Source organism: Cyrtonyx montezumae, unplaced genomic scaffold (assembly GCF_038088225.1).
Source record: "Cyrtonyx montezumae isolate F1298 unplaced genomic scaffold, pur_monq_1.0 scaffold_0, whole genome shotgun sequence".
In the NCBI taxonomy this organism is placed as follows: Eukaryota; Metazoa; Chordata; class Aves; order Galliformes; family Odontophoridae; genus Cyrtonyx; species Cyrtonyx montezumae.
In genome coordinates, this window is record NW_027071824.1 from 34,747,637 (window position 1) to 34,764,872 (window position 17,236).

The 17,236-nt window shown below is 34.8% G+C and overlaps 1 protein-coding gene across 2 annotated transcripts in view; it reads right to left on the minus strand.

Moving 5' to 3' along the window:
* Window positions 1-17,236, minus strand: part of SYNE1 (spectrin repeat containing nuclear envelope protein 1) — a 276,072-nt gene that overhangs the window by 37,196 nt on the left and 221,640 nt on the right. Inside the window, exons 115-128 of one of the 2 annotated variants that reach the window (XM_065732123.1) lie at window positions 17,007-17,177; window positions 15,789-15,922; window positions 14,335-14,539; window positions 13,050-13,232; window positions 11,854-12,000; window positions 10,691-10,845; window positions 10,215-10,362; window positions 9,321-9,415; window positions 8,135-8,369; window positions 7,194-7,388; window positions 5,058-5,183; window positions 4,249-4,404; window positions 2,208-2,366; window positions 1,561-1,727 (exon numbers count right to left, since the gene is read on the minus strand). In XM_065732123.1, the coding sequence (XP_065588195.1) occupies window positions 1,561-1,727; window positions 2,208-2,366; window positions 4,249-4,404; window positions 5,058-5,183; window positions 7,194-7,388; window positions 8,135-8,369; window positions 9,321-9,415; window positions 10,215-10,362; window positions 10,691-10,845; window positions 11,854-12,000; window positions 13,050-13,232; window positions 14,335-14,539; window positions 15,789-15,922; window positions 17,007-17,177 (2,276 nt within the window). Of the gene's footprint in view, window positions 1-1,560; window positions 1,728-2,207; window positions 2,367-4,248; window positions 4,405-5,057; window positions 5,184-7,193; window positions 7,389-8,134; window positions 8,370-9,320; window positions 9,416-10,214; window positions 10,363-10,690; window positions 10,846-11,853; window positions 12,001-13,049; window positions 13,233-14,334; window positions 14,540-15,788; window positions 15,923-17,006; window positions 17,178-17,236 lie in introns of those variants that run through there. The other variant, XM_065732113.1, reaches the window with a different exon arrangement.

The following is a 17,236-nucleotide window of genomic DNA, read 5'->3' on the forward strand; positions in this document are numbered from 1 at the left end:
TTCAGGATCTTCCAGCTCTGGATGCTCTTAAGGGCCTTCTTAAACCAGGGAGCCTAGAACTGCACACAGTATTCCAAGTGAGGCTTCCCCAATTCTAAATGCAGTGGGAGAATAATTAGCCTTGTTCAGGTGGCTACACTGTGCTTAATGCACACCAGAATATGGTTTTCCTTCCCGGTTGCTAGGGCAAACTACTAGCTCAACTGTCGACCAGCACCTCCAGATCTCCATCTGCAGGGCTGCTCTCCTGCCAGTTGTTTCCAACCTGTACTTTATATCCAGCATTAATTAAGATGACAAAATTGAAAGCGTAGTTCTGGGAACAAAAATAAATATTTAATATATGTTAGTCTAGTGCTAGGACTTGACATCCAGCTTCATGATAACAGAATGAAAAAGTTTAAGCAGATATCTCAGTTTAGACCTACCCTTCCTCTTCTTACCCCAAGAATGATACCTTTATCTGTCTCTGTACAGAACACTAATCTTTAATAGCAAATTAAAGAGAAATTTTACAATTTCTGAATGTCATTGCTTCTCACTAGAAACTTTCTAGAGGAATGATTTGAACACAACATTTGAAAAATTGTCTGAGTAGGTGTTTCAAAAGACACATAAAAATAAAGCAAATATCTGTTATGATCAACAACTGGTGGTGTATCACATCCTCTGAAACCAGCAGGCTCCCTGACAGCAATGCACCACTTCCTGACATGACTGTTCTACAGGAAATATACAGCTTTCATTTCCTTAAAACAGACTGCTATAGAAGGACGTGTAAGATTCAGCTTACATGAAATTTACTGCTTGCATGCTTAAAGGTTTCAGAGCAGGAATGCAGTAAAATCATATGCAAATGGATTTAAAAAAGAAGATACAACAAAGCAAGCCTTTTTGCTCCAAGTAAGGCTAAATTATTAATTCATATATCCTTAATCAGAGAAGTGCAAAATAGAGAGTATATATACATTTTATGAACTGCACACACAAAAACATGCCAAAATTACTTTTTGTAACAGGAAGGATGTTGTATCGTAAGATAAAATACTGAAGCAAATAAGCCAGGTTTTTTCATATATCAACAAGGGTCCCTGCATTTCTCTAAGCTATGAAAATGGCTGTTAAATTTTTTAACCTTGATGACAAATAATCTTTAATCTGCTGTGCATATCTCTATCTTCATGATCAGTCAGACTTATTGTTGGAAATGCACTATTTGGATTGTTTTGTCCTTTTTTTCTAATTCCATTTCTACCCAGATTTAAGTACTCATCTAAAGTGAGGTGAAGTAGAAGCAAGGCTCACTAAATCTGATTGCCACAAATAATGAGTAATTCCAGCAGACAGTGTTTGGAATTATCTCCTTTTTACTCGAAGAAATAATATCTGAAGAAATGATAAAAAGGCAAACAGAAATTTCACAGAACTGTGTTGATGGATGAGAACAGACTAATTCACAATTAATAATGGAAAGGCAGACAAGAAAAATATTTTAATTATATGATGTCCAGTATGTTCATCTGTTTCATGTAGCACTTAGAAGCAAAACAATTGTTTTACCTGGCTGCAATAAGATCTAGAAGATGTTGCCATCTGTCATTGATCTTGCCAAGTTTGTATTCAATCTCTGATGCTTTACTCTCATGGCTGGCTTTAGCAAGTCTCTCTCCCATCTGCTGGAGCTGGATTTTGTTCTCTTGGGCTACAGCAATTTCCTCTTGATAATCCTGGATAGAAAAGAGCAATACTGAATACATTTTGCTTTACACTATTAAAGGAACTGTGCAAAAATACCAGTGAACATTAATCTGTTGTTGTTATTCTAGTAATAAGCAACAATCTCTTAAATATTGGAATATAACTACCAACAACTGTAACAGAAGAATGGAAAAAAAACCAACAACCTATCTATATGTGCATGTGAAATAGTTAAACTCTTTACAGAAAACTGTGATTGGACATTCAGTAAAGCACTTAGTTGTCTCAGACTTTGCACTCACTTAATTTTCTGATATCCTGGATGGTACCACCTGAAGAGAGACAGGAAGAAGCTGCACAGAATAACACAAATACACAGCCTCGTTGGAACTTATAAACATCCATGTCAGGTAAAACCTTGATTTCAGCTAATTCAGTATCCTCTTTGCAACAGAAAACAAGCAAAAAGCAAAAGAAAAATAAGTAAGCATACATGCACTGCACTATACCTTTCTAAGTTTCTCGATCATTTCTTCTATGACGATGTCACCATTTTGAGAAACTTTACTTTCCATTTGTGTCAGCCACTCACAGAGCTCCTTGTTCTTCTCACTGAAGACAGCCCACTCATTCAGTTTCTCACTAACTTGCTGTCGACGTAAGGAGACCTTAAAATATTTAGACAAAGTAAAAATAAAAACGTAAATGAATTTTAGAGACTGTTGAAGAGCACTTTGTCCCTCAGTGTGAACTCCTCTGTATCTGCAGATTAATTGTAGGTGCTTCCAATACAACAAACTGGATTTGCACTGCAAAAACTTTGCATGACTCTGAGAGTTTGGAGGTGTTATTCTCAGGATTCTTGCCATTCTGTTACATAAAGGGAGGCATTCAAGTATTAGGTTCAGTACCATGTCTATATATTGTTTCATAGTGTCTTTAAGGTTTCATTAGAAGAACAAAAAATAACGTTCAGGAAAAAAAACTGGCAAACTTTCAAGAGCTTTAAAGCATGCTAATGGTTTATTTTGAGATAAAATAATAAGAAAGGTGTAAATGCTTGATTAAAGCAAAAACAAAAAAACAACAAACCTAACACATATAGCATGGGTTAAACTACACGATCTGTGCATAAACGCAAAGCAAAACCAAAGATACACTTTTTATTCTATAAATATTTTTTTGCATAAGTAGTATTCTGCTTGAGTCCCCAATATACTTATTTATAGATGAATATTTCTCCTGACTCTTGCTGTTACCTTCAGGGATTCAGAAAGTGCTTAGGTAATAAACATAAAACAGTCAAATACTGTTATTAATAAAGAAGGAATGAAAGCATTGCAATGTGTAAAAAACATCTATAGCAGTATTATTGTCTTAGACTATGAGTAACAGTCCTCCCTTGACAGCTAAGGATGGAAACTGAAATCAAAGGGGTAGCAGAGGTTGAACAGCAAAACCATCTCTGCAGTTTCAGACATTTGAACTATTTCCTCATCTACTCTAAGTTGTTTCTGACATTATGCTAGCATTTCAGCTAAAAAGATGAAGACTGTATCTGCTCTTTCATTACAAAAAGCAATTACTGTGTTCAGTGACTACCACGTAAGGTTTAACAGTAGCATCCATGATCTCAGCATTTCCTTTTTGTGGTTCTATAGTTGATGGCAGTTTTCCATAAATAAGCAACACTGTTGAACAATAAGTTGAACACTGTTGCAGCAGTTTACATCTTGAAGCACTCAATGTGAACAAAACTTCTTTACTCATCGCCTTCCTTTACTATAGTTATATCTTCAGTGAATACACAGTAGTTTAGATGTATCTGTGTTGGCTCATTCAAATGAACCTAATAAGAAGCTTCTCACCATTAACTGAGAAGATTGAGAATATCTCCTATTTTTGAAGACTTCATGAAAACTTTATGTAAGGTAACTATTTTCAAGCTAGCCTCAGACGTGCCCAGCAACATCTACTGAACTACAGGAATAACATAATCTCAGAAATTGGATGAGGGAGTAAAATCTCTAAATGGAAAAAGATGCAAGAAATATACTAATAGCATGATGCAGCTAAAAAAAATCAAACGATTCTCTTCAGCTCATTTCACAGCCAAGCAAGTCACCCTTGGACTTAGAAAAGTGCTGACATTTACATCTGAAGAGGTAGAAAACATCAGCAGAACTGAAGGTATGAGAGAAGTGCTGAGAGGGGAGTGGACAACTTTTCTGCGTACACCTCCTCCACAAAAGCATAGTTAACTGTACCTCTTCCATTTTCTCCGTGCTGCAGTCCTATACCACATAGTGACTTTTTTTTTCTTAAGTTTTAAATATGATCTCAAAGGCTAAGTTCAAAAAATCTGAAAATCTAAGCAATATTTAAGGAAATATTTCAATGGAGATGTTACACCTGATTCAGGAAACGTGCAAGTATGAATTTTACCTGTTCCTAAAAGTATCTTTACTAAAAGCTTCCACTTGCATTCAATTCTTCCTCCAACACCTTTTTAATTTGCATGCTCATATCAAAGCTAAGTATCATACTTGCCTGATGGCACAGCTCCTCCCATTGTCTGTGAAGAAGCTCTATGCGCTCACTGAGGACTGAAATATCATCTGCACTGATATATGCAGACAAAGACTCCTTCAGCAGAGAGAGGTGTGCAAGGTCATCTGTCCATCCTTCAACAGCATTCTCCAATTCCTTAAAAGAAGTGAATAAGCAAAAAGGACATGTACAAGATGAACATTTTTATCTCACAGAACTGAAGTCATATCTGAGCAGATCCACTATTTCAAGAGGATTACTTTAGCCTTGCTTAAAAGAAAAAGAAAATACCAACTCCATATGGTCCAGTATTTTCAAACCCAACAGAATATGATACATCAGCCTTGTATTAAGTATTCACAAACTAAATTAGCACTCAGATTTCTCTAAAGTTCAAAAATTTTAGGGAGTTGTCTGTAGTGAAAGTGCTTTCAAGTATTATCACATTTATAAACTGCAAAGAATATAACAAAAACATTAATAAGATCCTCAGCAGTAATCTCATATCAAATAAGATGCACTAAAAGAAATGTTTAGATATCATGAGCTTAAATTTGAAACAAGAGTTTATATTATAGAAACTTACCCGTATTTAGTACTTCTATAATATTTTTCAGACTCTATTCTAATATTTTTGATCTTTTCTAAATACAGGCTCCCTTTGAACTTTTCTCTTATTACCCTGTAGGATTTATACTGTTCAAATGTTACAAGGATAGTTTCTTAGCTGGTCACAGTGATGCCTGGCTACTTTGCGCAGTCATTAAGGTAAAGCCTGTTGATGATGAAATAACAGAGAAGCACTTTACCTTGCAACGAATCTGTTCTGCATTCAGCTCATCATGGTGTTCTGGCAAAGGCTGAGAAAGCTTTTTTTTGAATGATCTTAGCTTCTCCAGAGAGTCTGCTATGCCCTTTTCAGATCTTTCCCAGTCCTAAGGGCAGAATGTTTATTATACTTCTGTTCAGATCTAGATTATACTTACTGCACTTAGGGTTCAGTCAAATCAATCAACACAGTGAAAAATTTCCATAATAATAACATATACTGAAATTCTCCTCTAAATAATACTCAGAGTCTTAAAATTAGGCTGCTATGTTTAACTGGATTTAAAATCTTTTTAAAGTTATTTTTGTTTTGTTTTCTGTTGATTTTTATGAGAAAAAATGTAGACGTCAAAGCCTCCTGTTATTGTAATATTGTCTAATTCCAACTCCATCCTTTCAGAAACATCTGTAACTCTCCAAATGATTTTCCACTTCCTTTCTTGAATGCCTGGTACATTGAGATTCAGAAAAAAAAAGTTTGGAGTAGTGTGAATTCAGGTCAGACTGAAGTACCTGCAGCACCTCCTCTAAATGGTGACCCTATTATGTATTATCCAGCTTTCATGAAAGTACACTTTACAAAAATTTGTGTCCTATGCGATAGCCAATCCTACCACCATGTGATGCCATAGCTTTGTCTCATCTGCTTGTTAAAGCCCATTGAAAAAGTATTCACACAAAAATCTGTAATAAGCCAGTCAAATCTTAATAATGCTGGCTGTATAATACTGGAAAATTACAGAATTTATTTTAACTCATTGTCTATTTAAAGGTATTCTGCTTCTAGCATTGCTTTTGTATATTTCTCTTGCATTTTTCCAGTTTATATCATTATTTAATGATCATCTTCAGGACGAAAAATTACAACTAACAAGTCTTGCATAATAACCCCATTATTTGGTGTCTTCTTTATTCTCTCCTAATGAAATAATATGCCCTTACACACATATACACACAACCCCCCCACCCTCCTCCCCCCCAAAAAATAAGAAAAAACCACGAAAATTGAAGTCAAAGTCTGTGATGTTCTTAATGCAAGAAATACTCTCTCAGAATATGTTCTTATGCTTCTCCCAACAGAAGGCTAATGAAAATTCATGTTCCTAAGACCATAGTAGCATTATGTAAAGAAGGTTATATATCTATGTGACAATTTATATGGTAATTTCCATGCTTCCTTCCCTCCAAGCACCAAGTTCTATATTTTCACTGGGACAAAATACCACAGAAGTTTTCACTTCCATATATACAAGATTTCATGACTAAAATTTTCTGATACAATTTCTCAACTAGAAACCAAGGTAAAAGGAACAAGACCTGAAATATGAAGAAAAATATACTTAATGGAACTCTTCCAAAATAATACATAATTTTCTTGCATCACTTTGCTTCTTACAAACAAAACTAACATGTTGGTAAACCCATTAGACCTCTGAAACTCTTCTAAAAGCACTTGCCTTATTCTGTTAATGCACACAAGTTCAATTTTCATTCTATCATATGAAATAAGCAAAAAGGAAAGACAAACAGACAAAATTTAAACCCCAGTCTATCATCTTTTGTACTTGAAGTGAGGTTAGCAGGCATTCTGAAGTCTGCTTACTTTAAAAAGAAATTCAAGTCTGCCTCTTCCAAGTTCATTACTTAAGACATCAAATGCTCATGATATATGAAGGAAACACAAACTCACTAAGTAGATACTGATATTGTCATGAGAGAAAATAAGATAGATCTACTTTTCAGTGCCACATGTATGAAGGCTAACTAGTGTGGAAAATGAAGTACATAATCGCTTTAAACTGAAAATAGGACTGGTAGGAATATTCCTTATTAGTACTGATGGGCATGGAAATATCAGTTAAAAGATATCAAGAAACACATGAGCCTACCACAAAATATTACTATTTCTATTTTTCAATATTTTAAAATCAGAGGTAGTGAAATGAAGAGTTTATTTAACATACATGCAATTCCTGTATTTGTACTCATCCCTTGAGAAAACTTTTCTTCGCTATAGCTCACAATGAGAAACAGTGAACTTGATCAAAAGTACAGGAAAAAAAAAACCCAAAACAACAAAACCAAACAAAACAAAAACCCTGCAACAATATACTTACTTTTAGTAATAAAGCAACCTGTTTCTTCTGTTCCTCCAGTTGGGTGCTAACTTTCTTCCATCGCTCCTGAATTTCTGTAAGCTCTGCCTGCAGGGCTGCCTCAGCTCCACTGTCAGCAGACAGCAGCAATTGCTTCCCAGCTTCCACAGCCAGGATATAACTCCCTTGCTGCCTTAGGAGAACTTTCTCTTTTAGCTGCAAATATAAACATCTTCTTGACAACTTTGTCTTTTTAATTGTAATGAGCAATTAATTACAACTCATTGTCAAGCCCATATTTGACTAATTAACTTTTACTTGATTGCATATCTTGACTAAAGCAGGAGTTACAGCCCAAATGCTTTACCCTAACTTTCATTTTGTAATCATTTACGGAAGTAGATCATTAGAAAATTTCTCCAAGGAGTTAAAGACATGGAAGACTTTGTCTCCTCATTCATATTAGCATCTCAACCAAACTTGAGGAAAAATAGCTCTTTGAAAACTGATTGTTCTTATAAGCATTATTATTATACAATATCTTCCAGTTAAAAAAGCGTGAAGACACCAAGCTGCTAAACAAATACTGTTAGCCTCACATGAAGATCACATCAAACATTCAAGGTATCTTTTTCTGTTAGCTAGGAAATACTCCTCAAATCAGACATTAATGTGTTTGATTTTTTTTTCATGACAGCTTCAGTATGGAGTTAGTTACAAAGCAAAAACAGAAACAATCAAGGCTTGAGAGAGTTTGTTAAATTTGCCATTTGCATATTCTTTACTTTCCTTCCACCAAAATGTTGCTTATGACACTTTGCCACTTTTAAAGAACAACTGATATCTAATGTTGCTGTCTGTAAAGCAGACTGAAACTAATCCACTTTTAAGAATTTTTTAAATAACAAAGGTGGTTAAAAAAAAGAAGTATGTTTTTTCCTCTTCAAATACACTGGACATACCTGCACTTCATCCAGCAATGCTCTGGCTTGCTGCAATGGGATAGGAGCATTTCCTAGACCACTCACTGGCTGACAGGAGGTTTCCACCAGCCACTTGCGTAGTTTCTCTGCCATCTCCCTATAGCGCTGCCACTGATGGATCTGGCTGTCAATGATTCCTCTCCTCTGCTGTGCTCGACGAATTACTCCTTGCCATTGATTACTCAGAAGTGTCAGCTTCAGATTAAATTCATCCCTATTATAAATTAATAAATAAAAATCTGCAGTAACTTTCTTAGTTTGATCTATTTATTTACTGAAATAAACTGGAGAGAAGGGAAAGTTTCTTTGGCTGCTAATTATTAAGCACTAGAAGAAAAGCTCTGAACTCTCACTACAGTTGACTAAGGATGAGAACTCCACAGATGATATATATAGGGAATCTAAGGGATCCAATTATCAAGACTAAAAAAAACCAAACCAAAACAAAAAAAAAAAAAAAAACAAACCCACACAACTCTTTTACTTGCAATGAAAACATAATTATTACTAGTTTGACCTATCCAAATTCATAGTAAATCAAGGTTTCACAATTTTAAAGTTTGAAGTAGCTGAAGTTTTTGAGCTGAAGTAACTCAAAGCAGATGTAAGATATACAAATGATTAGCAAGATTCTCACAACCTCCCCCTCCTCCCCCTGAATTCTTATACTAAAACAATGACACCAAAGCCAATACATATGCACAAGCGTTAAGATAGTGGCATTCCACTGATTTCCATTCAATTGATCAGAATTACTTAAAACAAAATCTTTGAAACAGGAAGGAATACCATTACAGGTAATTGCTTCAGGCAATCCTCTCTGAGGTATATCCCCAGCTGTCAAAAAAGGAGCGAAACTCGCTGTAAATCAATTACTGCTAGGTCTTTTAGTGAAAGATATTTTGAAGTTCCATTAGAACAGACATGTGATTTATTTGACAGTACAAGACATCTTGGTAAAAGAAGCAGCCTTAAGGCTGCTGCATTCCCAAATGCAAACACAACTACCCCATGGCATCTTAAAGAGGAGTCTTATTTCAAGTCTGATTAATAGCTTAACCATATTAATGGTAAAGTCTGCTTCAGAAGAGCATGATCTGAATGATGACATCTTTTGTAACATTCTCTGTACAGAAAGCAGCAGAAACAACGCAATAATGTCTACCTGTCATCTACTTGTCCTTGTTCTAGGAGGTGCTGCCCATCAGAGATGATTGAATGCAAAATCTGCTGGCGGCTGAACATCTCTGCCTGGAATAGCTGTTGCACAAGAGACAAGGATAGAATTACTTACTGCTTATAGTAATTATTATTAATTCTTTGAGATTTTAAGAAGAATACAAGAATATCTGTACAGGGTATCTATTGCATGAATACAAGAGCACATCTTACTTTCTTTCAAGTTTAAGAGTATTCTAATGCTTTCCCTTACTAAATTTAATTGATGAACACAGGTTGGTGAAACAAACTTTTAGTACAATTTTAGCTGTCAACAAAACTACTTTAAAACAAACAGTTGGCCAAGTTAAAGTGCTGGTGGGAGTGAGGGAGGGAGGAGAGGGAGGAAGTGAGGGGGGAAAGGAGGAGGTAGAAAATCTTCCTTTAACATGCTTTTCAGATGCTGTATATGTTGGTAATTGACTGGCAAATGAACAAAACCAGAATAAAATGAAAGAACAGGGATCTTCAAGTAGGACTGAAGACAGAAGGTCAAAATGTGTGAAGACAGTTAGGTCTTATGAGAAGACAAATAAAGCACTGATTTCTCTGGTACAAATCAATCTGAAGCAGACCATGTACGGGAGACAAGCACCAGAAACACAGCAATATACTCTAAACAAAAAGAAGATGGGAAACCAAGCCCTCCTCCCAACTGAGTAACACTGACATATTTGCATGCCATTCCTTTTAAATTAAGATATTCAAAAAAATGGAAGCAATCTAATTCAAAACTTATTATCATATTACTCCTCAAAAGAATGTGCGTTCCAGTTACATATATGTAGAATATTGATATACTATACACAGTTGTAGTAATGCATAAATATACATGACTTGCCTCATGTGCTTTCTGCTGCTCTAAAAGACTCTGGTAGTTTCCTGAAATCTCTGCCGCCAGCTTCTGCTCAGTCTGAACTAACAAATCCATCCAAGTTTCACATTTCTCCAAGAAGGTCTGCTGCTGCAGCAAGAAAGACTGCAGCTTACTGAAAAAAAGAAAGATAAATTCAGTTAAGGTCTCCTGTTCTCACACTCAGAATTGAGTCTTGCAATGAATTTTCAAGCAGAAATTCTAATAATATAGTGTTGCTTTTTCCTATTCAGTTGCATCGTTTTACTCATTTAAATAACACTAAAAATATATATATATTCTTCCTCCTCATGTCAAATTCTAACTTGTGGCAAAATCACAACTCATTGGCTTCACTGCTAACTCATAAGTACACAAGGCGAGAAGCTTTGGTTAATAAAAAAGTATACTTTTTAGCTATTGTCATCTATGAAAGCTATTCAACAATCTTTAGCTATTCCCACCTGAATCTCTCTGTAGTCTGAGACGAGATCAGAGACCACTGTCTGTTCAGGTTCTGGATTCTTTTGATTTCTTTATCATTCAGAGGAAGCCTGTAACCCAGCTCATTAAGACGGTCCAAATCTGGGGCCATGCTGCTAAACTTTAACATCTGACTCTGCAACAAGCAATAAAAGAGATAAGAAGGAGGTTTGATCATTACACTACTATAGACTGAGCTAGCACTGAAAAATTTTGAATGGCCTTGGTTGCCACCAAGCAGCAAGCAATTCCTATGCCAGGGAGAAAATTCATATTTAGCTTTCTGCCTCTTTAGTCTCAGTCCAGAAGACTGAAGTTCATGTTTAAACAGGAAAAGAGAAGTAAACTCAAGTTTAGCTTACACATATTGCTGAATTTAGAATACACATCTCACAAATGCAAAAGTAGGACAGTGAAGAAAGCATTTTTCCTCATTTCCTAACCTGAATGCTAGGCTAGTAAATCCACATTGAATTTATTCACCCTTTCAACAAACAAACGTTTTACTGTGCAGAAATATCCAGATCATTAATTTAGGAAAATGTATGTTTATTAGTATGCCAAAAGTAGAATAACATTTATTTCACTATTAACCAAATAAAAAAGTATCTGAAGATTAAAATGAAAAACACCAGCCAGCCTAGATGGCAAAAGCTATCAACTTTCTCTCAGAGCCTCTAGAAGAAGAAAAAAATACATGCTAAAACACAGAATTTAAGAGCTTAACATTGTACGGTGTGAATGTTTCATTATACTTCAGTATAACAAGATATCAAAAAGGAATAGAAGAGTTGGTTCCTGAACTAAACATGAATGAGTAAGGAAATTTTTATGTTCAAAATAAGTTGAGGAAAAAAAAATAAGATAAAGGAAATCTCCCCAAAATACTAACATTTCCACTCCCACCTTGATTTGGTATTCATTTAAATCTAAGCAGTTTGCTTTTCCTTTTCTTCTTTACTCAGAGGCAGAATAACATGTACAGTCACTCCCTGGCTGCCATCAAACTTCAAATTCCTCAGTCTTGCTTTTCATGAGTGACTATTCCTTAATACGTATAGAATGTACATGTGACATTTGTGCATACCATGTGTAAATAAACTAGGCTAACATAAAAATAGAACAATTTCTCTTTGTTACTCACTTTGAGTTCCTCCATCCTACTCTGTATTGCTGAGAGATCAGATGTGTGACCAGGATCCTGTCCTTTCAGTTTTGCTTCTGCTTCTGTTACCCAGGCCTCAAGGTCTTGCAGGTTCCTAGCAAACGCTTGATAGTCCAATACTCCAGCCTTCAATCAAAAATGACCCAGGATTTAGTAACTTAAGCTACATATCATCCAGACTGTTGTTACACTCCTGATTATTATAGCTATATAGCTATAATGAGATATATATGTAGCTATATACATATAGCTATATAGGCTAGGAGCACTTGCAATTGTTGCTCAGCTTACAGACTGTAGATATAATGTTTTTTTAAGATTATTATTTCATCATAAGGACTGTGCTGCAATGTCTGCACCAGGTGAGAAAATAAGATTTTTGATCATTGCAAAAAGGTAGCATTTCAGTACAAAGACTTGCTTACTCTAAGACAGATAACCTTCTCTAACTTCCTTTTATAAAGCTGCTCCCTCTATTTGATTTACTTTGTGAACAAAGAGAACCACTAGTTTCTGTTACTGAAATTTCAAATAATAAAAACCTCTCTTCTGTTTTGTTTCATATTAATGAACATATTCTAGACAACACTGAATTTCTTGGCAAATCCACTGTCATCCAAACAGAAGCCACTGTCTTATTGCCTTCTCACTCATATAATTCCCTAAATGGAACACATTCTGCCACTCTATTTTTGTACTTTAGTTCCAAGTGACATAAGCAATTAGCAACATCTAATGTCAAGGCTTTAAGACAAATTGCTGGTGTCAGTATGGTCACCAGCATTAATGGGAATTAGTGTTACACAGCTGTTCCAAATCTTTCCTCCTTTGTTTTATCTCTGAAGAACAAGCTGCGAAGAGAGGCTCTCTCTGGGGAAGCAGTAGCTGTGGATCTGGACGTTAGCAATATTATGGTCCTCACAAAGAATGTCCCCTTTGGCATTCCAGATACACATTCCCCTGGTAGGTTTGCAATCCTCTTCCCTGAACATGGACCTTCTGTCAAGGTCACTGCATTGTACTTCAGCAGATTTTCTACTTTCTGCTTTGGCTTCCAGGGAAGACTGAAAAATGCAGATGAACAGGTAACATTGCTCTCTTTTCCCAAGTAGTTTTGGGTAATCTGTATGTTTTTGGATGATCAGATGCAGGAACTGAAAACATTCTCTGCATACCTGGAGTACAGTCTGCTGCTTGCAGAGAGCTTGTTCTAAGGCTGACAGATTCTGGTTTAGAGACAGCTGATCAGATTGTATAGCTGCTGCAGCCGAGGCCTCCACCCGGCTTTTTAACTCCTCTCCCAGCTCCTTAAGAACAATCAGTGAATCCTGTGCTGTCTTTATATCAGCAAGTAGATCCTGTGGCAACAGATTGAATAAAGATATAAATAGTTAACCTGATACCCAGCTCATGTTATTCCCTTTACAAAGAGGAAACAAAATCAATAAGCACCACCTGTACATAAAGAATTTATATTTACTACAGTATTTCAATGCAAAAGTGTCTACAGGTACTCTGCAAACAAAGGAAAAGATATTAAAAAAAAAAAAGTATATCAGTATATATAAAAAAGTGATAATTCAGCTGTTATTGAGTAAGCCAGATTTACTGATGAGGCAACATTTGTTGAAAAGAATACTTTGGATTTACTGATATGCTGGTCCTAAGCACTGGCAACTCTCACTGTGGATCAAATGAGGTCTGTTTAGGGCTCCTTTGTTATCCTTTATCAATTACAGAAAATGACAAATATTAACTTTTGTAAATTGAGTAATATAACAGATAAAGAATGTGACATCATGACATCAAATAAATATCAGTCTGAACTATTTTAATTAGTTTAATTAGTTCAAAAAACTCATTAATGCATTAGTTTTTCTCCTTGCAACTATTTTTCTCACCCTAAGACAAATACCATTTTAATTTTTTTTTTTTTATCAATGGCATTTAAAATTAACTCAAACATATCAAAATGTATGTAAACACAGACAGGAGATAAATTACCTTATAGCTCTGAGGCATGGTTTTGAAAATAGAAGAATAACAAGAAAGAATGTCAAGAAGCCCAGAAAACACAGTTTTCATTCAGAAAAAGTGATTAGCCTTGACTAGTGGAAATACAGAACTTATGTTTCTGGCTACAGTAAAAAACTTAGTGATTTGGTAAGATTCTTGGTAGAGCAAAGAACCCTTTGATAAGTGGGGATAAAGACTGAATAAATGATAAAATTTATCCATCTTCTCCAGAGAGATGAATTCAGAAAAAGACTGAAACAACAAAGCAACAAAGAATAGAGACTTGGGTAGTAAAGGTAAAGCTGCCTCTCTTGCATCAGTAAGATCCTTCAGCAAAAATAAATTTGTATGCAAGCTTCCAATATATCAACTATGCTGTTTAGTAACTGTTTTGACTTTTAGCTCAAGGAGATGTTAAAAAGTGTCAAGCTTAAGTAAACATACATTGCAGTCCTGAATCCATGTGGTTATTTCATCATCAGCAATGTCTTTACTGGTGACAGTCTTCAACAGTTCATTGGTCTGGTCTTCTCGCAGACGGACTGTAGAAGAACACTGCTGGTAACAGTCCTTGTACCTCTGCCACAGCTGAAGGAGACCCTTACTGGAACGCAGTCGCTCTGCAATTTCCTGCATAAGGTTGTTCCACCTATTGAACAGATTGGACAAATGACCCAAGCCTAGTGGCCTGCACATACCTGTCTCGCTTCTTTACTGCTGTTTCCTGACTATTGTGGCTTTTCAGAAATTTGGTAATAATCAAGATTCAGACATTAGGGACAAAAAGTAATAAAAGAAATACACTGATACAACATTCTCACAAATCACACTAGGTCTGATGCTGCATATTAATGTTTGAGGTCAAAGATTGAAGGCATTTTGAAATGCATCTCCTGCCATTTCCACTTAGCACTGTTTGGGGTTTGTCACAAAAAGCAGTTCATGGCCAGTCATGACCTGCAAGAACCAGATTCCACAAAGAGCCTGAGAAGCCCAAACCAGGTGTAAATATGAAAACATATATTCTGCTGCAGTTTCCTTCCAAATCCTCATAAAATCTTTAAATTCATTAATGAATTATTCATTAATTGAATTATTCACTCTTAAACAGTTACTTTCTCAAATGCAATATTTTTTCCAAATTTTCTCATTATTTATTTACTAAGGGAAATCTCAGTATTTTCAATTGTAGTTAGTAAAGTGAATTTTTTTCAATTGTTGCTACCAGAACTGTTAAATCTTACCATATCTTTTCTCCCCAATTACAATTTCTAGTACAGGATGAACCAAAGAAAGTTTGGCATGACTATTGTTTTCAAAAAAAAAAAAAGCAAAAAAAAAAAAACAAAAAAAAAAACCACCAACAAAACAAACAAAAAAAAAAAAACACACACAAACCCAAATTTGACAGATTTGATTCTCTGAGTAAATCTTCAGACTGGTTCTGATCTGGATTAAAAGTTGGGAAAGCTGTTTGCACACTACTGGTAAATACTTAAATTTTATAAAGGAGAGACTGTCACACTATTTCTACAACTAGAAATTGCAAGCTGAATCCTAGAGAAATTGATATGCGTAGCAAATCCAACTTTCATAGACTTTCAAAACTTTAAGTGCCATATTATTTTCCATCATGGGATTTATCTTTGTTGTTGACTTTACTACAGCCATGCACAGAGAAAAGCTGCAGACAGTAATGTCAAAATCCTTTACTTGAGAAACTAATGTTGCATTTGTTATCAGCAGTAAAATGGGACAGTTCTTTACTAAAGGGAATGATGACAATGAGGAATAAAAATAAAAGATACATAAAATAGCAAAGAACAGTAAAAATAAAAATGATTCAAAACTGAGTAAATCAATCTAAAAACACAGTTCAACAAAAATACGTTTTATACCTCATATTCACTTCTTTCAAAGTGTTGGTAAGTGTTTCGGTTACTGGTGGGTGACATTCTTTCAATAACTGATTGGTTACGGAACCAAATTTCTGCAAGCTAGTTTCTTGTTTTTCCAATTCATCATGTAGACTCTGAAATAGAAAAATAAAGTCAGAGGAACTATTTCAAATGATGTATGATGTAGAAATGCTTCAAAGTGTTACGTATCAATTGCATTGTACAGGTTATGAATGCAAAAGTAGATTTCCTGTTTTTCATCTAACTAGAAAGTTATTTAATGTAAAGACTGTTTCTATCTCTAACTCAATAGCCAGGTGTAGAAAAATTACATTCTTTACACAATGTATTCTAAAAAAAATAAAGATCATATGAAAGAAATTGTTCTAAGAAAATGCTTTTGCATGACTGCATAAGTGCAAGGAACTCCTTCAGAAATAAACTCATGGAAGACATTAAATTAAATCACATTTACTTTCTAGAACTGGATGAAAAATTAACAGCATTAAAAAAATAAGTTTATTCTGAAAATAAGGTTATTGGGCTTTGACTTAATTGGTAAATGCAATATCTTAATTAAAGTTTTTTTTTTTTTTTTTTTTTTTTTTTTTGCTGACTCCTGTCTGATAGGCAAATAAAAAAAACCCAAAAAACAAAAACAAAACACAAACAATGGAGGATTGACTGTAAAGTATGTTAAGAGATGACCTTTAAATCTTGGTTTAGAAAGTTTGATCTTCCGTTCACACAAAATATTTAAATGATAGTGCAAATGTAAATTTGCTGGTAAATATTATCAGTGCAAGTTCATGTTACTTTAAAAATCTAGAAATCTTTGCATTATTACTTTTGATTTTTGAAAGTTGACAACACCTTTCTTTAAAGCAAAATCTTGGTCTGTGTAAACTAGATCCACTGACATAATTTTATAAAAGAAGTTTTAGCTTTTGGAACATTTATAGTTCAAAATGTAAGCAACAACATCAATGATGTACTAAGAAAACAACTATTACCGCTTTATTAATTTAGAAAAATGAGAAATGCAATGGCCATTTGATAAAGTGTCCTTTAAATGTCATATGTTTTAATTTGCCAGAATGCATGCATTTCCGTAACACATCAACAAAAATATGTATTTATCTACACCCATAAAATGAGGACAACATTCATTCTTAAATCCATCTTTAGCATGTGAAGAGGTATGGTATTCTTTTTTACCTGTAGGTTATCGACTTGGACTTTCACAGCTTCCAAAGAACCAGTAAGAAGATAAAAGCGGGATAAAGAATATCTGGTTTCCATCAGGTAACTATTCAGTTCTTCATAAGCTACTTTGTAAATGCTCCACTGATCAAGAACAGACTGCAACAATATCTTTAGTTGGCTAACCTAGGAGGAGGGAAGGAGGAAAAAAAAGGTAAATTAACAACATGAAAGTTATTTGCTTT